Below are 25,766 nucleotides of genomic sequence, written 5' to 3'. Positions count from 1 at the left end.
ATGTTTACAGTCAAAAATGGCGGAGGAGGAGTCTGTTGAGGCTGAGGCCGACAGACAGCACCGCTGTGAGCGCCAAGCGGAGATAGGGGGCGCTATGGCACAATGCTCACCAGAGACATATAAGGTGCTTAATCATAAATAAATCAATATGATTATGATAACACAGTGTGTGTCTGTTTCACACGTAGTACACATGCAAGTGACACTGAGTCATCTGCTACACTTGTTATTGTTACAAAACTATCGTTGTTGTAACATATTCCTTTTATTTTTGTTTCAGGGTTCACTTCCCACTGAGGTTGCACACGGCTGTTGTACTCATGTTGTACTCATTGTATTTTTGTGGATATGATTGTCTGCCTGCTCTGCTCCCATCGCCAGCTGTCCCATCTGGCCGCTAATCTTTTTGAAAATCCCAGCAGATCCCATGTTGTAACACTGGTTATGACCCGGGCCTAATGTGACTCTCACATCCGGTACATCAACAGAGTGCATGGCCTAAAACAAACTGGGCTCTCCTAACACACCTCTTTCACGGCAGACATTTTGACATGTCATCGCAGTCCATTGTTCCATTCAGGGGCCTCATTTTGCAGGGCCCCACTATTGTGCATGCTCCGAATTACCGGAACACTGAAAAGGTACTACCCTTTAATCCTGCTATAATGAGTCAAAATGGCTGCTGTGAAAAGGGCCTATTAAATTGTTTTTTGAATGGGTGAATTTATCAAGACGAATTTCTAATCGGTGAAACAATATCAGCATGAGGAGGAAACACAAAAATGCCTACCAGCCTTCCAAACAAATTCAGTCCTTTGAACAGAATAGTACAGGAACTGGACGTTCATGCCCACTACAAAAACAACTTCCAAACAGATACAGAGACGAGAGACGGAATCATCTACAGTCAAACTGTAAATTGGTATGCGGTAAAGTATATTTGTCTCATAGGCTGCGGTGGTAGAACTGCTTTCCAGTCGAGCATGATCATGACATACCAGCAGCAGGGCTCCATGTCACTGTATAGTTAAATATAGTTCTCATTATCAGCATGGTTTGAGAATAGATTTATCAAATCCTTTAAGTCATATTCAATAAATGGCCAGGCATCGCTGGATATCTGCAGCGACAGTACAGATGGAAAACAAGGTAAACTCTCAAGGCACTTGAGCTGCCTTAATCGTCATAATCACAGGATGATCACAACTGGCAGAAAGCATTTTATTACATTAAGGGAAGAACTAATTCACTAAATGTATTCAAATCCGTGGAAATATGCTCCAGAATCAATCACATCGTCGTTTTCATACACAGTTCATCATTGCACAGACTCACCAGCTCATTGTAAGATCAATTCATATTTAATCTCGGCCAAAAATGATTAAATTGAAAGCTAACAAATGCAAGAGAGACAATAATGAATTTAAAATGGTGTTTAATGTAAAGCTGGATGGAGCTTTTCAATGTGTTGCTGATTCATGATACATTTTTTAAATATTTTTCTATAAATATCTGATGGCCTGTACAGAAATGCGTATATATGACACATTTGAACACAATGCTGCACAGCCGTGTCTGGATGGTGACACAGTTTTGGGCTGCCATCTGCTAAACACCATACATTTATCCAGATAGCCGATTGCTGGCTCCTGTCATCGTGTGACAGAGACATCTAAACAGCCTTAGAGTAAGCAACCGCTTCAGTACCGATGCTTCTCGGCATTACATGAGCCACCGTGTTGACGTACACGGTGTGAGTCACAGAGCCTGAACATCTGATTCTCTCTACATACCAAAACAGAAGCACATCATTATCTCTGCACAGCTGTATGAAATAAAACATCCTGCGGTTCGGATTTTGCTGAAGCATTCTAGTATGAACACGTATGTGTGGGATAAAAGATGCAACAGCTTTGTATCCAAGCAAACACTACCTGAAGCGTGAGATTCCTTTAATCATGTGAAATCGAGTGCTTGGGCTAAAAGTGCCATAATGTGCCTATTCATTTGTTCATATTACTAATGATGGGTTTCTTTTTATTTATTCATGGCCGAGTGCAACTTGAAACAAGCTGCTATAATATGTGATGTAAAGCTGATAGGAAAGGAGGGACATTTTGGTCAAATTTGGCCTGGAGTCACACAGTATTTTGAGATCTATCTCCGCTGCATCGGTAGGATTAAGAGATGTGGAATTGATTAGCATACCGTTAAATCATACAAGCTGACTTTTGGCAGAGGATAGAGCCCTCCAGTGCAGTGAAGTTTCACTCCTTGGTTTATCGCAAATCACAAATTTTCTCTTACTCCATGCAAAAAAAGTTGGTCCACAGACCATTCAGAGTGGATGTGGTCATGGTGTAATGTCCAAATGCTTTTCCTTTTGGTGTGTCATTATATCATTTTTGCTGTGTAGGCACTGGCCCAGCTTTAACGTACTGCACAGCTTTTTGCTTCTAGAGTTTTACCCAGTTTGGTGTCAGTCTGTGTCTGCGTGTGTGTGTGTGTGTGTGTGTGTTTGTTTTGGGGGTATCTCTCCTGTGGCTGTTGCTGCAGCTGAGTTGGCAGCTCTCATGCACCATGGGATCATCCTGGATAGATGCTGTTATTTATGCAGCGTGTCTAAACCGATCATCCTGACACAGATTTTTGTAAACACAGCGGTTTCTTGGCATAGGATAAGGTTCACACACACACACACAAGGAGGAAGCCAAAGGTATTATTTAGTTTGGCTCTCCCTCAGCGCTGCACAAACCCAACACGCAAAATATGTTTCGGGAAGCCTCAAAATAGGTTGCCAGCAGGTCAGAGAGGAGGGAGAGGGAATGCAAGTCTTGTGCAGCACAGTGTAGATTTTAGGAATGTAGCTCTAATATCCGATGTTGGATTCAATATTTGTTTGAAAGACAAGCAGACGCACCAGAACATTCTCAAAGGATGACAAAGACATATAAATGATCAGATAACAAATACACAAAAACAGGCAATTTATATCAAATATTTTATTTTTTTTATTTTTTTATTTTATAAAATTCTTTTACAAAATTGTGATCCCCCCCTCTATCTTTCCATTTTAATCTCTATAAAATTAGGTCTGCGGTTACAGAAGAGAGGGAAGGAAGCAGGCAGAGATTCAGTCCTGTCTGACAAATACTGTGTATGATTGAATTACGTGTGTTACATGTATTACTATACTTGCGTCAACCAGGAAGTAAAGTAATACAAGGCCGTACGTGTAAAGAAAAACAGAAAAAGAAAGTTCCTACAACAGAAAGAAGGCAGGAATGTCAGTATCAGGTGTGTGGTGATAAGTCTTAGTAGCATTCCAGTGTTAAACAAAATCATTTAGGGAGCCATTATGTGTTACTGGATGTTGATAAAGAAAACAATAAACCTACTAAGAAATGAAAACAGGGACTTGTTTCTTGCACAAGGCAGATGGGGGGGGGGGGGGGGAAAGAAAATCTAATAAGTGTATTTCTTCTGAAGGCACATCAATATATATAATAACCCCCTAGCCCTCTGAAACAACACAAAGGAGATAAAGAGAAAATGTCATCTTAAATATTGCAGCAAGTTCATTTCTGAAATGTGATTCTGTTTACGACCATATTCAGCTGTTTGATAGTGCTGTGTTTAGTAATACTAGGATTGTTTATTTGCTATCAAGCTGTGAAAAAAAAGACCATGCAGCTCCTTCCTTTCACACATACACCATTCCTTCACCCACCCACCCCCCCCCCTCTCTTTCTCACACATGTTTCTCTCTTATACAGACAGGAGATGTTTTCTGGGAATTCACAGCATTCCTTGTATGAACTGAAAAATTAATTTAAAAAAGCAAAACCATGTATTGGCACATATAGTGGTGATGGGTACAGAGAGATGGAGCATACCGAAATGATCATTTCTTCGGGGCAGGTGTTTGTTAGCCTTCTACAGAAACGCTGCTGGCTTTACAGGGACACCTCAGGGACAGACGGACTGGGATTCAGAAACGCAGGTGCACAGTCTAAATTTATCAAATTCTGTCAACATTCTTCAGATCACCCGATATGACGTATGAGGACAGGGGGGAAAAAACAAAAACGAAGCATGATTGTTGATGAAACCAAACACTTAGAAAAATAACAAATAAAGATCTTTCCTGTTCCACGGACTCTTGCCATTCCACCTACAGAGTTGCAGTAAATTAGATACAAACATCAGATTGAGAAAACAAACATAAAGAAAATGAAAATTATGAATATCGAGTCATGGAACGTTAACATCCTGGTTTGCCTCTTGAATTTGTCCCAAGCCCATGAGCACATTACCAACCCGAACCTCAGAGATGAATGGCTGTGATAGTCAGAGATACACTTTGGAGAATTCTTGCCAATCTGGTCCCATTTGTTCACAACAAGTGGGGGAAACACAGCAGTCTATTTAGTATGATGCCAACTCGGACGTTGAAAGCACCGAGCACAGTTTGATGCTCTGAGATGAACGCAGTGTAAGCCCACGTCAAGTACTCGTCACCGGACGACATGAATTGGGTCTATGGCATGAAGACAATGGCCGTATATAAATATCGTCTGCTAACAAAACCCCAAAAGATCCATTCCCAGGTTTTCACAGTGGGTCGTGTTTCAGACAGACCACGGGTTGGCTTGATTAGCAAGCTCAGCATCCCTTCACACCAAGGCAACTCTTGTGATCTTCTATTGTTCTTCAGGCCAGCACATATTCCAGTACCGACTCTAGCTCGTCCAACGACTTCTAGCTCCAATGGAGTAGAGAGTTGTGTGACACTGTTGTAGTTTTACCATGAAAAAAAATATATGTCAGAATGGCGCGCAATGATTGTTTTGTTTTGTCAATTGAATACAAATACATTTAAACTTTAGCAAGGAAGCAATGCAAATGCTGACCTGAAGAATTTACTACGAGATCCATTATTCCATAAATCATAAAGACAATCATGAGAAACAAAAACAAAAACACAAAGCAGCGAGATCAAGGTGCTCCTTCTGCATAACAACCTTTCCTTTGACAAACTTGAGGCACTGTGAATATCAAATCAAACGATCAGAACTCATTCCTCTCTTTGCCCACCTGCTATTGGATCCAATTTAGACAACACAGAGAGAAGTGCTGGCCATTCATTCACTGTATATAAACAAAACAAAATAGCTAAACACAATCCAAAATAGTGTCATCCTCTTCATAATCATAATCATCAAGAATTTTCTGTCATGAAAGACTTTTCAGCAACCTGTGTGCACAGAGCAGAACAGGCGAGTCGGGACACGGAAGCAGCCAGCTATGATCGCCGACTCCATGACTTTGACCACAACAGTTCAAAGACGAGCCGTCCTCTGGTGTCCTTCAGTAGGTGGTCCTCATAGCGCGTGCTCAGCTATACACATAAGAGAACGGGTAGAAAGGAGAAATGGACACAACGGAGCAGACCAATGCATGTGGTGTCCTCCACATCTGTTCCTCCTCTCCCCCCCTGTGCCCACTCCTGTTGATCCAGCCGTGCAATCATGGAGAGGCTCCGTGTTTCTCTTCGTCACCGCCCCCCTTCGCTCCGTCTTTGTCCAGCGTCCAGAGAGCCGGGGAGGGGGAGGGGGTCTTCGGAAGGGTTATAGTCTCTCGATGTCCCTGTACTTCTTCCGCAGTATGGACACCTGGTCTTTGAACAGTACCGGGTCCAGCCTCATCTGAGAGTGGACCAGGGGCATGGTGCCAAACCAGCTGGCAAACTTGTTCATGCAGGTCTGACGCTGGGCAAAATGGTCCGGGTCGGCCCAGCGAGACGCCCGGGAGCTCTGGAGGGTGAGAGAGTGAGCGAGTGAGTGAGTGAGAGTGAGTGAGTGAGAGTGAGAGAGGCAGTGCAAGGAAAAGAGAAACCGATAAATGAATAATGCATCACAAATTATTCTGACCTTTTAGAGCCTGTTGTAAATATTCATGAGTGTATATAAATTGAAGGCCACATTGCAAAAAAAAACAAAAAAAAAAAAACACATTTCAATTTAAATTCACACATGACTGATGATCTGGTTTAACAGCCAACACTATTAGGGTTTAAGTGGTGCGATATGTCTAAAGGCCATAAGCTTCTACCATAATCAGGAAAAGCACGGGTCCCTGTCTGTTCAATACTGAGCATCAATGTACAGTTTAGAGGCGTGTATCATGTTTAAAAAGAGAACACCTAGCTGGATTTAACAGTCTCCTAAAAGTAACGGATGTCCTTCATGTTATTGAATAGCTTCTTCTTCTAATCTACGTGATAAATTGCCACCAACAGTCTGCATCCTTCAGGTGTTTCTCGCCACAACATCTCAACAGGGTACTTCAAGTAACGCGTGCTGTATTGTCTCTCTTAGAAATAGTGCCTGTTCTACCTTCAGGCATACTATAAAATGAACTGGTTTTACTGGATAAATGTTCCGCCTCACCTGTCCCATCATGGTCTCCTTGTATTGTTTCTTCTGGGTGACCTTGATGGGCGGTAGTTTAGACACAGACGACACCAGAAAATTCATCAGAATGTCCTCGCAGTTTGACATCTGGTCGACCATGCTCTTCAGACTGGCTGGAAGGTAGGTGGTGTACAAATAGTGGTAGTATCTAAGGGAGAACATAAAAGGAGAGTGAATTGTGTTAGCGCGGCACTAAAGGGAAACTGAATGTCAGCTGGAGAGGAGTGAAAGTGTCAGTACTTGTGATAGATGGCAGCCCCGGTCAGCACCATGGAGTAGTCGTTGGTCCATTTGGAGGTGTAGCCCCAGCGCTCCTTGTTGCTGTCCCAGAAGTGGCTGCGGGCCGGGTAACCGACAATGCGGTCTGGGAAACTTAGCCACACCGTGAAGGCAAAGTCCACCTGGACCGAGATCAGACAGAAACAAAGAGACAGGGACGACATGAGGCCAGGAAACCAGAAACGCATCCACTGTGTCCAGTGCTTATACAGTTATTATCAAGAACTTCTGCAGCATGTTTGATTTAATAAAAATGGCCGTAAATGTAAGTTTTCTGGCAGTCTGACCTCTGTGGTGGAGAGCACAGTGTCCTCGTCCAGACTGAGCACAGCGTCGGTGGGGATGGTGTCGTAGGGCAGGAAGCGGCTGCTTATCACCTGGCGTGATTTGCAAAAAACACAGACGCTCAAGCAACATGTGACTGGTTGTAAAAAGAGGGTAAAACGTTTTACCGTGCAGCTCAACAACAACAAGCAGCGTATACACACGGCCCATATGAGCACAAGCGGGGTACATCTGCCTGACGAGCAGCGCTACCGGTGTCTTAACGGCCGTTCGTGCTAGAGAGTTGATGCATCTTGCCGCGTTAACAGCAGAGCAAGTCATATTCAATATACAAGCTGACATAAGACCAATGACAGCAGAAATACAGCATTTCACTGACCGCTAAGTCATCAATATTAAGGGCAGGAAGGCTGTAGCTTTAAATGAAGAAACACTGACAGGGAAAGGTTTTTAATCACTTTCATTATTTCATCTTGATGAATTCATAAAAACATGTTTTTACATCTAGATGAATTCATTATTTTCAACTGAAGGCTTTGAGTGTTGACTGTGAAATGGCTTGTTTTTTGTACCTTGCTTTCTCCTTCTATAACAATGACAGGAACTGAGGTGACAGGCCAGCGGTGCTTGGCAGGAAGAGGTTTGTCACAGTTCCACAGAACGATCACCTGCACAAAAGGGAAAATAGGTAAAAGCTTAGTCATCCCAACATGTTCATGTTCATATTCATTCTAATGAGAACTACGTTATAATAGCAGTGTATTAATGGTTGACAATCCATGTCTGGCTTATAAATATATAGATCAAAACCTCCACAATGAGGCTTTTTTGTCCCAATTCAAAGCTTTTTTTTTTTAATCATTTAGTCCCTATTTATGTGGAAGACGTCCTCTTTCTGCTGCGGAACTATTTTCAGAAACTGTCACACCGCCTACAGTTACGTGACAGCGACAAACTGCATCGCTGTTAATGTTAAAACAAAATGTGCCGCCACCTTCATGCTGGCCATGCAGTTTTAAATCCAGGAACAAAAAAAACAGAAGCAACATTTATGGTGGATCTGCAAAATGCCAGGGGTGGACATATTTATTAAACACAGGACACTGTCCCTTTTAATATCTTAAAACGGCCTGATATGTATGAATTCACTGAAGAATTACAGTTATCCGGAACAATTCTGATGTCTGACAGCTGAACATTGAAATGATTCAGCAGGTAATGGTTTCACATTGCTGTAGGATAATAAGCATCTGTAGAGTGACGAGTGGCAGGGTGGATCTATTGTGGCAGGAACGTTTGGAAACTATTTGGACAGGCTCCCTTCATCTCCAGCATGAAAAGGTTCGAAAAAGATTCAAAAGCAGTTTTCAGCAAACACCGGTGATGTGATAAACCTGAGAAATGACACCGACACACGAGACAAACAGACCTTTTTATCTGCCAAAGTAGCTCTGCTCCACTTCTCTTTCTGTTTAACATCTTAAAACACTCATCGGATAAAATGTCTCCGATATATGGAGCATCTACTCACCTCCCATCAGAATCAAGCAGTCACCACTGCAGATCAGCTCAATCTGATCACAGCTTGAGTGAGTCATGTAGTGTGATGTGTTGGTGGTTTTTAATTACCTGAGCGCAGTACTGGGATTTGGCCACAGCCACGAGGAGCTTCATGACCGGCTGGGACTGGGAGACCAGTGGGCTCACCACGTGAACGATCGCGGTGAACTTGGTGTAGGGCTTAACACCTGAGAGCAGCCGGGACACGTCAATGGTGAGCAAAGGAGCAAAGTATTATCTGCATCATGTTCACTCACACAGTAGTATCACTTGAGCATGGTAACGGCAACAACCCTTCGGCTATATGTTGAAGTATCATCATAGTTGTTTGGCATTACTGTCATACCCGTTTGCTATCACAAATCTTAAACTGAACTGCACAAAGCTGAATTCTATCTATAAATAACTGCTCTTTCAGAGCTTCGAGCATCTCTTAGTTGGCGCTTGTTTACTTCAAGCTGAGTTGACTTGACATACCGTGCAACTGAACCGGTCTAATTAGGCTTGGAGAGGAAACGGGGCCAGTTAACCAAATCCCAATGTCAACATCGAGCCCTATATCGGGCCAATTAACCAGGCACAGATACAACATGGCAGGTCTAATTGGAGAGTTCCTCTGTGATAAATGGTGAATTAATAAAGACGTACTTCATTACGTGTCGCAATGTCACCGATTCATGTTACGAGTTTACGAGTATTCAACAGCTGTCACGCACCAGCTGTTCCAGTGCTCTGTCGTAAATGAAAATCAGTCTAAAACTTGGGGGGGGGGGGGGGCCATAAACGTGGTTCTTAGCATATAGCATATGCACGAGTGATTAACTGACCCAGCTTAGCGTAGTAGAAGGGGAAGTCTCCCAGGTACGTGGAGTACTGAGGCAGGGTGAAAAGGCCTCCGGGCAGACTGTTCCACATGAGGTTACTCCTGGAGTTGTGCTGCAGGACCCGGTCCTGGATGATCTGCAGAAACAGAGGAGGAGGAGGAGATTATCCACATTTATGTCTTCTGTAGAGTGGTCAATAGATTGCAATTGGTAAAATATTAATCAAATGTTCACAATACTTTCCGTGTGACATGTAGAAGAAAAAACAAACGACCACAAGGCTAAGATTGAGTATTTGGATGAGTGTTAACAGTGGTAAGATGTCAGCAGGATACTGACTTTGAGCCAAGAGCTTACACGTCTGTTTACTTCAAACTAAACAATAATCACATCAGTCTTCTTTGCTGTTCGAAGGCAGACACAGATCCTCTGGCACTTCTCAAGCAAACAAAACAAAAAGCCTGCAGACTACAAATGAGTGGTTTTCATTCTGCTGTCATGCCTTCGCATAGACAAAACATAAATTGAAGAATGGAAGTCAGCGGTAACATCATTTCAGCTGTTCCATAAGCCTGATACAAATTTAGAGGTTTATGTGTTTGTTTAGCTCAATATCACATACAATGTGTCGGTTTTTCCCCCTCCACCAGAGCTCTTAGAACGTGAGAGGATACCATAATGAAACACGGAGCGTTCTCTAAAGCATGGGGCAGTTGTTGGAAATAATCCGAAGCCAAGGCACTGACATCTCACCAGCCTCGTACTACGGCATGTTTTGGAGACGGGTTAAGATACTGAGAGTGTAAACAGATCGAAGATCAGCTTCTTCGTGGGTGTAACTTTATCCCAGCCCTGTCTTCCTACCTCTTGGGACGAGGCCTCTGTAACACTATCTGAAGGACAGCAGCTAATGGGCTAACAACAGAGGTCCAGTGCCGATAGTGGCTGGTGAATTTAGGGATGGCCAGAAGCATGATTCTGAATGCAGTGAAACATCCTGCATTACTCACAGCCAGCCTCAACACATCCTCTCGGGTTTTTCTGCCTTGCTCCCTTCATCCTTTTACATTCCTCCCTGCTCTCATCTGTGCCTGTTTGTAATTCTAGCCCAACAGCAGTGAGATAACCTGCTACTCAGCAGGAGGAAGACAGATAAATGGAATCTGACAGGAACAAACTACTGACATGATTGATAGCCGAGCCGCAGCAAGAAACAGCCTCAAAAAAACATTACGGCAGAGTTTGACGGTATATATATATCATCCCTATGGTTTTTTAAATCTAGCCTGGAGCGGTTTCATTGCGGGCAATATGTCTGCAACGACACGGTCTGCACTTGTATGATACAAAGTCAGTGCAAAGTCAAAAACTGATGAACAGAACCGAGAGAAAATAAAATCAACAATGGATTCACGCCGTATTTGTATTTGTGTGCAATCAAGCGCAGTTGTTTTCCTACAGCTGAAAACAGCAGAATCACAGCAGTAACATCTGACATTTTCCAAATTACTGGATGCAACACAAACACAAAGATGGTACTGTAGTGAAGCGCAAGAACATCTCACACACAAATAAGTAACGTTTCATACAAGCAGGCAAATTGTGTGCACCGTCACCTGATTTGAAGGATGTACATGTATCACAATTTCTACAACAATATATTACAAACATGCAATTAACATGTATGTTCAAACATGTGTGTGTACCTCCAGTGTGGTCAGTACTATCTTCTCCACAGAGTTGAAATAAGCCTCCCAGAGGAACTGGGTCTGGTGCCTCAGGGACAGGATCTTATCCTGGTGGATGGAGCGCACTGTTGACGGGATCTGTGAAAGAAAGAAATACATATTAGTATATTTACCAGCTGCCGAACAAAAACAGAAGACAGTCGTCCTGTAGAAATGCACTGGGTATTGTCATTTTACCAACAAAATGCAAGGTCTGCAGAAAAAGTGCAAGTTCTGCCTCAATAACTATCTCAGCTGTCATATACAGGAAATCAGCCCCCAGGAGCTTTGGTCACAAACATTGTTATCCTGAAGAAAACGATGACTTGTGAATCCTCTGATGTAAAACAACTTTCGCCTCCACCTCTAGGTTTCTACAGCAGCAGCAGCTGTACGTGCACCTACCTGTAGTAGCAGCCTTTCATCTCCAATCACGGCTGCCGTATTCCAGTCGATGATCTCTGAGAAGGGCAGCTCCCAGCCATTACTCAACATCACTGGCACACAGGCTGCCTGTAAGAGTAAGACACAACATCACACACACACACACACACACACACACACACACAGTAGACTAGACTGTGTTCGTTAATGAGATCAATTGTCTAAGAAAAGCTGCTCTGCGGAAACTGTGATGCTCATGACCGGTATCGTTGGTGAAAATGCAAACACACACCGGCAAGAAGTAATGCACTAATAAATAAATAAACATAGTTTGTATTTCTACTGGCAACAGTATAAAGACATACGAATGGCATATGGCCTGTGCTCCGCCAGCCCATGTCATCACTGTAGAGGGACCGTTTCCCAAGCAATCAAATCAGGCAATTTAACCAAGAGATGCCACGTATCTCCCAAAATATCTCCATTATCAGAACTGCTGCGGAACCTTGACGACTAGGCAGTGCTGCTTCACACAAACGATCATTATGTTCACTGGAAAAAAATAACATACTTGAACATTTAACCCCCCCCCCCCCCTGTGTCTGAAAGATTAATGAAATTGCACCAAAGTGTGTGTGTGTGTCCATGTTTGTGAAGGTCCATGTGCAAACGTTTGTGCATGTTTGTGCCCTAAATGTGCAGCGTGGTGCCTGCAGCGCCCGGCCCTATAATCTGTTAAGCGGGGCACCGTTCACCGATTGGCCTCGGTCGCTCACTATACACGTGCACGTCGACGGCACAAGCAGCGCTCGTCTAATCTCCTCGCTGTCATTAGAGAAGGCAGCAATCTGCTGAAACGCTGCCGTGCTTTCGCTACCTATCCGCTCTCACAGACCAATCGACTAGAAGCTCCCGTAGCTCAATCCTCTCCCAGCTCATCACATTACACACAGAACAAACATTCATTAGTGCAACTCACTGCTGTGAGCGTCCTACATTATGCGTAACGAGAGAATCTCAACGTGACTCCAGCCTAATGATCGTCCGAAAAATCTGCATTGCACCACCTGATGCTGCCAGATTAATCATGTGAAAATCTCCACTCCTGACTATTGCACTGCTTCCTATCTGGCCTGCAGGAATACTCACTTGAGCCAATGTAACTAATGCAGCACCCAAATGTGTGCCTGCTGCCCCCCCCCCCCCCCCTTTCAACTACTGCGCTCCAGCTTAAGGCTGAGTGAACAGACACAATAACACCTCCAGGCCGTGGTCCAGCCAACCTCTGCATGTTACCTCAACTGCTTCATCCATCAGTCCGCTGTCTGACCTCGCCTCGGTCCTGCCGGCTCCCCAGCGGTGCAATTATCCCCCCATTCCAGTCGATAAAGAGGCACTGCCCATCTTCTATTGTAAACTCAAATGTCATCATTCTCTCAAAAATAAAAATCTCTCTTCCCGGACTATTTCTCTGCTGTTGTCCCAAGACTAGTGCTTACAGCACTTGGCACAAACTTGACTCACAGAGGGAAAATGACGCCATTACTTTGGTCGCTGTGCGAAGACAAAAAAGGGCATTTACAATGCTTTTCCACTCTTCTTCGCTGGTGTTATCAAGCATTGCCTAAACACCGTTTAAATCTACCCCCCCCCCCCCCCCAAGTGTTCTGCAGCTTCAATGAGAGGATGGAACATTCAACACAACAGAGGTTTATGTTCAGATACCCGTTCTGATCATAAATAGCAAATACTCACTCGCGGTATAGTCATTTACTTAACGCATGTGTTTTTATGTATTATTATCATTCAGCTACCTGCATTGGGATTTATATATTAAGGTTTATATGCCACTAAAATGTGGCATGCCTTGTACCTCCATCCACAGCAACGGTAATTCAACAAGAGAAGAAGAGAAAATGTTTTTATTTGTATTTTTAAATCACAACTACATGAAGCTGTTCATTAAACCCATTCTATAACTATGGTCTGAGCCTAAAGCAGCGTCACTAAAGAAGCTTTAACATATCGGTCCACCTTAAGTGAATAGGCCGATTGAATGAATGAGCCAATAAGATAGACGGGCTCAACGCCATCGGGAATCAGGGACACTGGTTGAAGACGGTACCGGGATTAAAAAGAGTAAGTGTAATGTTAAAGGTAGAGGATATGATGACTCGAGGGTGTGGGTGAGGAAACTTAAAGAAATGGAAAAAGCAGGACCAGAATTGAAAAGTAGAAAACATCGAGAGAGAGAAAGAGAGGATATATGTCCGGAGCAGCAGTGAAGACACTGAGTCAGAGGCAGCTGTATCAACACATTAACACAATGACTAGCAGTGGGTGAGAGAGCTACTGGAAGTAGCACAGCACATCACTTTTTCCACTTTCAACCGCTGATTAATGGCTTTATTGTTTGGTCACCACAGCTTCAGGGCTGATGGACTACAAGATTTCAGCTCAATTTGTGTTTGGTCGTGATGCTCAGCTGCCAAAACCACTCTCACTGATAGACGCATCATCAAAACTGAAGCACTTAAAGCACAAGGATCTATGTGGGGCCACCTTTGATTTGGAGTTTAATTGGGTCCAAATATTGCAGCGGTTCCTTCAAAATATGACATATTAATATAAGTACCTGTACGGTTACACCCACTGAAAAAAAATCCTACTTTTGAGAATCCCAAAACCCTCAAAGATAGTTTCTTCTTTGTGGTCTTTACTTTATTAGTTCATATAAAGCAACATGAGAGAAAGAGTAGCAGATTGGTGTGCATCTTCTGAGTCGTCATAACGCACCGACCGTAACACATTCTGATTGACTGACAGCTCAGCCCAGCAATAAGGAGCAACGTCTGCATGCGCGTCACTGACCTGCAAAGCCTCCAAGAAGCGGAAGGAACCCAGCCGCCGTCCTCGAGGTACCAGACAGAACGTGGAGTTGTACAGCATCTCTCTGTAGTCATACCTGTAGGACGACAGCAATGAAGAGAAGGCATCAGGAACAGAGAATGTGTACTCGCATGTACAGTGTACTAAAAGCAGCAGAGGAGAGAACAGAGAAGGCACCTCGAACCACGGAATACCTGGAAAGCGGCGCGAGTACTTTCAGAAAAAAAAACCTTAACTTTGATCTCGACTCCTCTCGTCTTCCCTCCTCTTCCCTCCTCTCCCCCCCCCCCCCCCCCTCCCTCTGTGAACCCCTCGCCCTCTAACCTGCACATCTCAACAGCTCTCCCTCCGTCCAATCTAAGCCTCAGTCAGCACCAGCTTGGATTAAGGAGCTGCTTGGAATTCCTTCGGTGTTAATATTACATGTGTGCATGCGAGAGTGGATCTCTGTGTTGCCTGGGGTGGGTTTCATTAGAGAGGACGGAAAGTTTGCACATTCTATTTCTCAGTTCGTTACTTGACACTTTTCAATGCTATGCCTCATGTGCATTGATCTGAAACACATTCTAATGAAAAATGTATCCCAAAAAGTATATACTTCTGTATAAACGTGCCTGTTTTTTGTTTTTTTCCCAATTGCCAAGTCATTAATGGAGCAATAAAGAGAAGCTTCATCTTAACCCCAATATTTCAGAGACTGCTGCAGGCACTCAAGGCAGCAAACTAAATGTATACTAGTATAAAAGGAATATACACAAAGACACGAGACGGAGTTGATTCCCACGTCGCCATTTTTGAGCCATCTTAAAAATTCCAATACATCCAACTACAGACCCGTCGTTCTTTACCACGCGCTGTCATGTTCCGTATTTGAAATCTGCTGGGTTTAGGTTTTGATAACGAGTGTTTACCAAATGTCGAGCAAAGGATTTTTGAATTCTTGAAATGTGACATCTAAAGTTTCTCCTGGTGTATAAGCATCTTTTCATTTGCTCTACTTCTCTGCATGGCCTTGAGAGCACATGGTGGAGTTTTGTTAGGCTACATTAACCGTTACGCACAAATCACCAAACACAAAGTCGTGTTCTCTTGTTCTTCTACAGTTTATGAGGGTCGCAAATGAGTAAAAATATCAACTGCAGTGTTAAATCAACGTCTGGTCATTACGCAATATCTATATCCATATAATCCCGCTTTAGACTACACATTTACAGTTAACAGCCACCACGGTGAGTTTAGAGAAGATCAACAGACATAAAAAAAAAAAAGAGCATAAAATCTACAATTAAGCTTGATGCCATCTATAGCAATAAACTGTAATGCATCAGAAATCCATTATCCACGAGCACATATTAGCCGGCTAAAGTAAACACTAAAGGCCGGGCCGCCTCACAGATGCTCCTCTGATCTGTGCGTCCATTATGAAACAACAATGTGATTCACCAGTTTGACTCCATCACAGCTACGTGACAGGCTATCATTTAGCATAGCAAACAAATAATCCAGCCAGAGGCACAGAACAACTGACCCCCTTTTTTTCCCAGGCCTATTAAAACTAAAGTATAGGTCCATATCTGGGCCCTGGCTGGCCGTAAATCTCCCATCCATCCCATTTCCTGTCAGTGCAAACTGTCAGAAGAGACCAGATGTTCCTCTCCCTGCATACCTCCATTCTCCTCCTCTCGTCTTCCAGATGGCTGCCTGTGGGGAGGAGCAGCCTCCCCGGTATGCTACCGCATGTCACTGGAGACGTTAAGCATGAGCGTTCAAAAATATCAGCTCCCGTCTCGGGGTGCATTTTTCTGTTGTTTTTTTGCCCGTGCATGTGCGGTAGTTGTTCCACAGATTGGTCTCATTAGCAAAAAGAAGGATAGATGTCAGTGAGGAGGAGTTAGTCACACCCTGCATGTCACAGCGATGTCAGTGATCAGCTCTACATGATACGAGGTAAATCCATGCTCGTCCCAGATTCTCCCCCCCCCAACACGCAGATGGCTGCTGGTGAGCAGAGCAGTCTCACAGCAGCAGATTCCTCATCACTGAGTAATCACACCTCCCTATTGTGATACAGTGCAAGAATAATAGAATAAACGCTGTAATAAAGCTTACTAAAATTACTATTATGGATATTATCAATACCGCAGGACTAATATGGAGATACACTACTGTTCAACAACAACAGGCTCTGCACCATCATTATCTAATGTAGCATCATAATTGCCCTTGAAAAAATTATTTTCGTGCACATTATCATGAAGAAAATGTCACCATATAATGTAAAAAAAAACAACACTTATTTGAAACAGCACAGGTATCCCCCAAGCATACCAAAATCTATTTAAATGAGTTATCTTGATCATCCTAAAGTGAGATTATGTAAATAATTAAAGCAAGCTGTAAAACAGTGTGTACCACTGTAGAGCTGTGCACAGGAGAGGAGTTAACCTCAACCAACTGTTCGGTGTGAGCACTCTGTGGGTTTGTTTCTTGACCACGCAGTCACTCCTGGTTAGAAACTACCATCATGTAGAGATGATAGATCTTTTACATGAACACTGAATGTGTTTGTGAGGGAGAGAGAGAGAGAAAGACATGGAGACAAGTAGAGTCGGGTCCACTTCTGGTTTTTGCCGTTCCGGTCCCAGTGTGTAAAGCTTAAAGGAATACTTCACCCACCAAATGACCATTTTGTTTTTCAATATCTATCAATAAAAACAGGCAAAAACTGATGAAATCCTTCGTGAACTCAAGTAAATTGAGGCCAAATTTAACAACAGCAAAATTATAAACATCTGTTGACTTCACCACCACATCTCGTATCAATAATCAAACTGTCTATTCTGGGACATATATACACATTTTAACGGTAGAATAGTAAACATCACCTTTTGTTTGAAATGCTATGGGAGATGTACCGTTGTGCTTTCTCCTATTAATTCAAGGATCATTCAATAATTGTCGCATAAAAAGGAACTCGGTGTGATTCACTGAAAGAGAAAACAGGATAACAGGAAGAGAGCTGGGTCAAAAACAAGATCAACCAGTCTCCTAGCAACAAGAATGGATGGTGTGAAAAATAAATGCATGTCTCACTCCGTCAAGAGCCCGAAGAGACTCAGAAGAACAGCCCAAGTGTTTGTCTCTCATCATCTGTGTGGACCGCACACATTCACAACAACTCAATCAGAGGAGGCCTTCAGTCACAGTCATGGACAGCAGGCTCCCCCCGAACTGGCTCCTTCTTCTACATAAGTGAGATGAACTGTGTATCAAAATATATGGTATCAGATACCAGATCGGACGATGGTCCCAAACACCCGATCCAGCTATTTGAGTCTGTGCATCTCTCCTTGGTAGTTATTGTAATACAGTAAGCTGGACTAATTAATTAGAAAAGTGCAAATAAACGGTCATAGATACAGTCAGTCATCAACAGTTTAACCTCTTGTGCCTTCGTCTGTACCATGATGCACGTGTCCAAAGAGGGGCCTCAGTAGTGTAGTTGAATTAAACACAATGCTTAGAATTGTTCCTTTGAATAATCCAAAATGACTTCCAGACAGAGAATATGCCAAAGCCTGGATTCTTGTAAATCTACTGCCTCCAGTTCATCCAGTTCATTCATTCAAACTTCAGAGGAGAGAAAATGAAGATGGCAACTCTAGTACCATCTCGGCTCTCTCACCCGTAAAGACGTCTCATCTCATTTTCCACTTCCTCTTCTCTGTCACGTTTCAGCCGAGCTGACGTTGCCAGGACTGTGAGTTGAAGCCAGAGGAATTCCAGCCTGAAAGGCACCGAGTGAAAGTGACTGTCGTCGGATGAGAAAGGAAAAGACGGAGAAAATAAAAATAAAAACAGCGGTTGCCAATCGCCTGCTGTATCCGAGCCCCACACAGCCAGAGCCACACACACACACACATAAAGCCTCAGTTTGATCTCGACACACATCAGAGTGACTTGAATAGCTCGGGACGCTGCCGGACCCTCTCAGACCGGCCGGCTTTCTTTCCCCCTGACAGGACGGCGCACCGAGAGGTGGACATGTGCGACACATGGTGACAGGCCCAAAGGAGGGAGAGCTAGACGAGCATCAAATGGAAACAAATGAACCTCCCGTTCCGCAAGACTTGCATTAGACCTCGTATGCAAAAATCATAGATAAGTAGTGGTTTGTGGTTTGAGGCCTCAAGTTCTGCATTTTGGCCAGCGCCATTATGGGTTTTGGCTGTCGTCAGCTTGTTTTCTTTTTGCAGCCAGTGAACTGAAGAGGCCACATTTGGACTGCGGACGAATGACGCAGAGACACTGTGGTAGCGACCTGTCAATCACAAGAAGCCCCGCTCTAAAGCACACTCTGCCTTATGGTCTATTTGACTCCAAATGGGACCATAATTTACTAAATCAACATCATGCTGTATTGAAGAAGACTTGAAAGGACTTTCATACAATCTGACTTATTTTTTGCAACCAGAGGAGTCGCCCCCTGATGGCCAGTAGAGAGAATGCAAGTTTAAGGGATTTCTGCATTTGGCTTCACTTTTCAGAACCGGAGGTTGCCGCCTCGTAAAGATCAACACTCACACGCCGTGTTTTCATCATCACATGGCTGTTTGATCTCCAGGAGGCGATCAAACGGCTGCTGGAGATGTGGGGTTAATGAGCATCACGCACACTCGTGTTCCACGGGGTTCATTAGTCATCAAGATGAATATCAGAAAGCAGACTGGTATTAAAAGAGTGCATCGGGCCTCTGAGAAAAGAGATCCCTGAGGATTGTGGGCACATTAGACGTCAGCAGCGGTTTTATGGGATCTGGTACACTCATCAAAAGCAAGAAGCCCCCCCCCCAGAGAATATTAGATTTTTCTCTGTGTGTGAATTAAAATTTCACTGCGATACCTATTCCAGCAATGCAATACAGTTAACAAGTTAACTTTAAGAGAGAGGACACACAATTTAGTGGACAGAATAACTACGAGGAGTGTGACACTTACTTGCCTGAAGTTATGGAGCTTAAAATACTCCACTGGCCTCGGGACGGGAGCACTGTATGAATGAGATTCACTGCACGAGCCTGTACTTTATGGCATAGTTAATCTGGACTGTTTTACCTGCAGCCATGATAGATGAGCAACTTTTTTTTAAGCGATGAAGCTCGATAACGTTGCCTCGAGCAGGAATGGGGACGTAGCACTGGGGGGGGGGGGGGGGAGTGGATAGCAGCAGAGCTTTAAGGGAAAACAACATTTTAATTTATTGAACAAGACTTGATTACACAAGCATGGCTGTGTCATGACACCTGGAGGCTGAAGGTGCATAACTAATTATTCTGCTTTGTCCTTTAACTTCATCATTTTTTCCCAAATGTAAATGGACATTGCACAGTTATGCGTTTATAAGTAAAAAGGTTTCTGTGGTGGATTATCCAGTACACATTGCATTGTTTTATTCTGAAGTCATCTAAAAAGAAAAAGACAAGTTAAGGAAATGTCTCCCTTCGTGGTGAAGCATGAACCCAAGTACTACAGTACAAACATCAACATGGTTATTTATAACTTGTGAGAAAGTAGAATTGTCTAAACAAACAACAGGCATAAGAAAAATCAGAGGCAGTTCAACGCGGGGATAATTGCTTAATTTTTCTGAACTTTGATAAACGAGCAAGAGTACACTAGTTTTTAGAAATGATCCCACCCAAAAACCCAGCCCTGTGTGGCCAACTCTTTCCAATGAAAGCAGCTAGCAACGTTAGCTCCATGAATGGCTAAATCAAGTGCCTTCAGGCCTTCGTCCAAAACCACTCTCCCAAAAATGATCATAATGAACATAACCACCAAACGTGACTATTGACACCGCTACAGAGCTAGCAGACTGTGGAATACTGACGGGAAGACAGGCAGGTGTCTCGTATAATCATGGTTCGGGCGAGCTTATTACAGTCTTGCAACAAAGAATATTTTCCTTTTTTTTGTTTCATCATTTGATTCATAGTGGTGTAATGAGAATTTCAACAAACCACAACAAAAACGTTTTTGAAGAAGATCACCAACCTGACCTTTAAATCACCGCCTTCCTTTGTTTTCAGTACACATAACAGACGGAGGTGCAGAGTTGTTAGGTTGTTAGAGACACTTCACGACGGTGCGATACCTCACATCGCTGATTAATGGGCTTTAAGGAGCAAACTACCTGCTCCACCCAATATGACTTTTTGAAAAACAAAGCATCTGCTCATTTCCTCAAGGCACCTCTGGCTCACCCGTCTTCCTCTGGTTAATGAGTTCAAAGACGGCTTTATAAAACATTTACAGACGCAGAGAGGTGGGGGGTCTCGAGCTCTGCCATAGTTCTACATGACCCCAGGTTAATTCACCTAATTACTCGGCTTTGAATCTTCCATCACGCTTCTTTTTCTTGTTCCCCCCCTCTTCTGTATTCATCCATCTTAAGCCCTCTCTCAACCAGCAGAACCAGAAAAAAAAAAAAAAAAAAAACTTTCATCTCTACAAATCATCCCTCCCTCAAAATGGAGGCATACATCCCCCTCGAGTTAGTTCCAGTAAGCGCAGAACATACTGACCAAAACACACAGATTTATCAACATCCATCCAGAGATGTTGCTGCTGGATTCCCCTGAATCCGTCAGGAGTTGGGAGGAAGCGGCCCACATCTCTAATCAGCCATCCATCGGCTTGATGAGGCTGATGAGAGGGATGCTTTAAAGTGCTCTCCGGATGCCAAAAAACCACAACAAGGGAGTGTTGGAGATAATGAAATGAACCCGTTAATGGAACAGCCATTAGCGCCGAGAACATCAAGGCTGACTTGTAAAGTCAAGCAACATAAAGATGTCAGTCAGGCACTTCGGGGTCAAACTGGTTGGCCTTCAGTGGCCAGGGAGACTTGTGAATTAATGCGAAGTGTTATGCATTTACTTAGAACGTATCGTGCATTTCCAACTAGGACATTGCTTTTGTAGCAAACCCTAAAAAGGGGGGGGGGGGGGGGGAGAGAAGGAATTGTCTAGAGCTGACAAACTCACAGATTTCTTGGTCAAAAATCAACAACATGGCTCTGGTAAATGGCACACTGTAAGGATGAATGAAAGTCCCAGCAAGTGTGTCTCATCCAGAACCAAAAGGTGAAGGTTGAGCAGAATAATCGGAGCGGTCCCTGAGCTCGAGAGATAGGGCCTCGCTGCTGCCGCCGCACCGGCTGTTCTGCATGAGAGATAAGTCCGGGTCAGGAATGTCTCTGATCTGGGCCAAGCAGCGACGGATGAAGGGAAGAGATACAAGGATGTGAGGAGGCCGATCGTGATGAAGAGGACAGAGGGATTGAATGACACAGAGGTGGAGAGTGAAGCAGAGGGGGAAAACACAAAACGAGTGACGAATGGATTGCGAACCAGCGGCTGGCGAAAGGACGGAAACGGGAGAATAACGGAGGCTAATGAGGACGGAATACAGACGGGGAGGAAAGCAGCAAAATGAGGAAGAAAGCTGTGGATGAAATAGATGGTTACGTATGAATGCATCAGCATGTGGACCGATATATATTTTTGTTTTTACTAGGGTGAAGACTCCTGTCAGCTCCGAGACAGCCTCCTGCCTTTAATGGCAGAGCAATGTGACAACAGCCGTGACGGGGAGAAGAAGGCTTTGTAATGTCTCTCTAAGTTCAGAATACGGGATGCTGTCAACTGAATTTGCCATCAACGCACCATCAAATGGACTTGTGAGCCGTGTCTGATCTGATCCAATCCATCATGCAGAGAGAGAGAGGGATTTAGATAAAGCCTGCCTGCTGAGGAGAGCATCTGCCTGGACTGAGAGGCCCGTTTTGAAGCATTTTGTGTGTGTTTGTGTGTGTGTGTGTGTGTGTGTGTGTGTGTGTGTGTGTGTGTGTGTGTGTGTGTGTGATTTGGGATGATATCGGAGCGGTAGTGCGTCAGCCAAACTGGAGGACCATGTACGAGGATGTGTACAGGCATGAGGTTTTATTCAGGGCATACTGGGTGGGTGGGGGGGGGGGGGGGGGGGGGGAGTGAGTAGTAAGGGGGGAGGAAAAAGGAGACAGTTCATGTTTTTTTTTTTGTTTTTTTTTACATGAACTGACTGTTTACATCTTAACGGGTTGCGGCCGTGCGACCATGAGCGTGTGTCCATTTGGCAGTTATGACCAAGGTCACCACGAGGGATAATATAAAGCCGAATATCCGAAGGGGGTCAGCTGAGGTCAGGGGAGGTGGATCATCGAAATTGTCCCCGCCAAAAGTCACACAACCCTCAGAGGCAAGATACAATGTTAAAGTTCAAGCTCACTGGAAACCATCTGAAACCATCTTAAAGAGCAACATTTCCCTCAGAAAGAGAAAGTAGTTCCAGTGGAAACGAACGTTGAACGCACCGGTGATCAGTAGATATCCAAAGAGACCAATACATTGTTTTTGGAAAGAAGATGTTGCTGCCAAATTTTAGAAAATGTAATTATGTTTGTGAAAACACAGGGGAGGAGGAAGAAATGGATGAATGGATATCTAGAAACTTAAACTAAAGTGGATGTATAGACACCACTAGAGGTAAGTGAGGTCCTTTTATTTGTGGTGAACCAACCCTTTAAAAAATAAAAAAATAAAACACAAGAGAAAGAGAGAAAATGAGAGTTCATCCAACCTGCTGATGACGGAAAGCCTCAAATGCACTGGGAGAAGAATGACTATAGGCTCAAAGCTACTATGAAGTAATGAAGTCGTGAAAGGAGCGGCTTCATTCTGCTGCCGAGAGAGTAAATGAGCGTCCCGCCAAGTCAAGCCGCCAAAAAACCAAGTGTAAACACAGTCTTTTCTCTCTCAAGAGGCAGAAGATGATTACCTCACAATTAAGAGACCACAGAGGAGAGAAGCCCCATTGCCTCAGTGACGGAAAGAGAGATTACAGTGGCGGCGGTACTAATGATGATGGGGAAGGGAGAAAAAAAAATGTACTGCAGTTTATCCCGGAGGATACACAAAATTGCAGGAACTATCGGAAATGTGTGACACTTGGCTAAATACAAACGCTTGACTTGTACGACGCGTGAATGGCGTTTACGACCTGGACTGGCATCTCTGGAAGTCGTTCTCACGAAGGCTTGTATTGAATGGTCAGCTTTGCCGTGTGCCCCTGCCTGCCACCCCTTAGGTTTGAACCCATCTAATAAATCCGCACTCACTGATGCGAGGACCATGGGGGAGGATCTAATCCTATACTGGTGCCATGATACACCACACACAGACACCGACCCATCGACCGGCTGTTACCGACCACAAGTGAACCCCTGCTGAGTGCACAAGCTCACGCCTTTAAAACTTTTCATGCACCGACTACAGAAAGGTGAAGTAAGTGAAAGTAAGAGGATGGGACAAAAGTTCTATATAGTCCCATTATATTGGAGAGAAGGCCGTCATCCCTACGGCTCCAAAACAATACTGATTGATAAATATGTATTTTTGATTTTCGTGTGAACTGTCCTTTTGAAAACAGGAAATACCAACACGGTTACACAACACAGGATGTTGAATGGGTGACACTGTCACACACAAAAGCATGTGAGGTCAAAGTGAGGGCAGAGGGGTTGTAATTACTTTAAACCAGTTAAAGCACAGTCGTCACTTTTTACTCAACGGGACATGCACACCACGCCTATTAACGATAACCGTCTGAGGCAGCAGAGTTCCTCTGCATCCTCTGCATCCTCTCCATCCTCTCAGGCACAGACCGGTCCAGAGCAACGCTTCACCATCTGTTAATAAATTCCACGGCCAGCAGTGCTCGCTGCTGCGGGCAGGTAATTAGTTTGAACAGCGGGAAAGATCAAAGACAAACACTTCCTGGCCTGCCCTCAGGCTGTGACCTCACAAGGGGAAGTCGCCGATTTCACCGTGTGAGAGAGGGAACCAAACTGTGTTGAGCTTAGTCAACACAATGAGAGTCCAAGTCAGTTCAGTTTGAATCAGCAGCAACTTTTTCTTTTGATAAAACAGCTTTGAGTCTCTGGCATTATTCACCCGTTCTCGTTCTGCTATTCTGTTGCTGTTCTCCTGGACTTCATTTGGTGAATTTAACATTAATGTCTAAATGGTCACTTAATCAGTTAAAGACTGCAACAAAGAAGTTGAATAAGGCCCTCATTTCATGGAAGAGTTGAGACTATCACATACTGAGGGTTATCTTCATGTGTGCTGGAGCTTCCCTTCTACTCAAAGAGCAGATTAAAGCCCTTATCTGACAAAGTGGAGTCCAAAGAGGACAGCAAGAGATAGCATATCACACAGTGTGTGTGTGTGTGTGTGTGTGTGTGCGCCACATTTATCTGATGATCCAAGTCAGTACCCAGCCAAGCCCCACAACATGGTGGCTGGAAATTTCTGTGTGGTTACACGAACACAGCCCAACATGGTCCCCAACGGTGACGGTGATGCAGCTCCAGAGTCCCTTCGAGAAGACTCGAGGACAACCAACTCATCAGGAGTCAGCTCCTCTACAGAAATAGGGGCTATGTATTATTGTCCTGTAATCCCCTCCTCCATTCCAAAAAGTTATACATGAAATATATTTTGTGGCACCGAGTCAAGAGTCGCACACGTCCGTGGGCTTGGCAGGTCTATTCTCCACACTGACTGACGGATTAACAGCCCATAGGATTTGGGTGGCCTTGATTTTAAAGTGCCGCTTAATTCTGCATGTAGCTCTCACAACATACTTAATTGTACATGAGGGATAATTGAGAAAGCACCCCCCCCCCCCCCCGTCCCCCCCGTTATGCCGAACAAGCAACTTATCGGAGTGTTTGAAAGCACTGTAAATGTGCCTCGTGTGTCACGCAAACACCGACGTGCTGAATCACTTCCAGAAAGTTACATCTTTGTTGCTCCATCGGTGGCACTTCAGATGGCTTTGTTAAAGAAACTCATCAAATATTAACGTGGGATTTACTTATTTAGTCATTTTTTAGCGTCTTTATCATATTTTATATCACTTACTTTCAAGATCTGGTCCACGCTTTTTCTTCCCCATACACAATTCAACCAATCAAATCATTCATATCAGCGGATGACACCAATGGTTTGAGGCGTGGGTACAACAGCAGCTTTAACACTGAAGCAAACGTACGAAAAAGGATTTTAGATCAATCTCTGTTACTACCCTTTGCGTCATCTCAATCACCATGAAGTGCTGCTTGTGTTTCATTATACGTTTCACTTTTTCGACTTAGATCCACTCCCCTGCCTTAGCGTTTCATCCGGCCCGACTTGATCACATCTGTCAAGGAGCACAGAAACTGTGACATGTGCCTC

The 25,766-nt window shown here is 43.9% G+C and overlaps 1 protein-coding gene across 1 annotated transcript in view; it reads right to left on the bottom strand.

Annotated features, from left to right (window-relative positions):
- Window positions 1-2,988: 2,988 nt before the first annotated feature.
- The window catches only part of LOC142938163 (exostosin-1a-like), a 34,389-nt gene continuing 11,611 nt past the window's right edge, over window positions 2,989-25,766 (bottom strand). The window contains exons 2-11 of the mRNA XM_076081407.1: window positions 14,408-14,501; window positions 11,558-11,665; window positions 11,132-11,251; window positions 9,429-9,561; window positions 8,671-8,789; window positions 7,614-7,709; window positions 7,044-7,133; window positions 6,718-6,878; window positions 6,454-6,625; window positions 2,989-5,817 (exon numbers count right to left, since the gene is read on the bottom strand). Of these exons, the coding sequence (XP_075937522.1) occupies window positions 5,632-5,817; window positions 6,454-6,625; window positions 6,718-6,878; window positions 7,044-7,133; window positions 7,614-7,709; window positions 8,671-8,789; window positions 9,429-9,561; window positions 11,132-11,251; window positions 11,558-11,665; window positions 14,408-14,501 (1,279 nt within the window). The 3' untranslated portion in view covers window positions 2,989-5,631. The remainder of the gene's footprint in view (window positions 5,818-6,453; window positions 6,626-6,717; window positions 6,879-7,043; window positions 7,134-7,613; window positions 7,710-8,670; window positions 8,790-9,428; window positions 9,562-11,131; window positions 11,252-11,557; window positions 11,666-14,407; window positions 14,502-25,766) is intronic.

This window comes from Anarhichas minor, unplaced genomic scaffold, assembly GCF_050575085.1.
Source record: "Anarhichas minor isolate MPS153535 unplaced genomic scaffold, ASM5057508v1 ptg000080l, whole genome shotgun sequence".
NCBI lineage: Eukaryota > Metazoa > Chordata > Actinopteri > Perciformes > Anarhichadidae > Anarhichas > Anarhichas minor.
The sequence above is the reverse complement of the archived record's forward strand: the minus strand, read 5'-3'. Positions and strand labels throughout refer to the sequence as shown.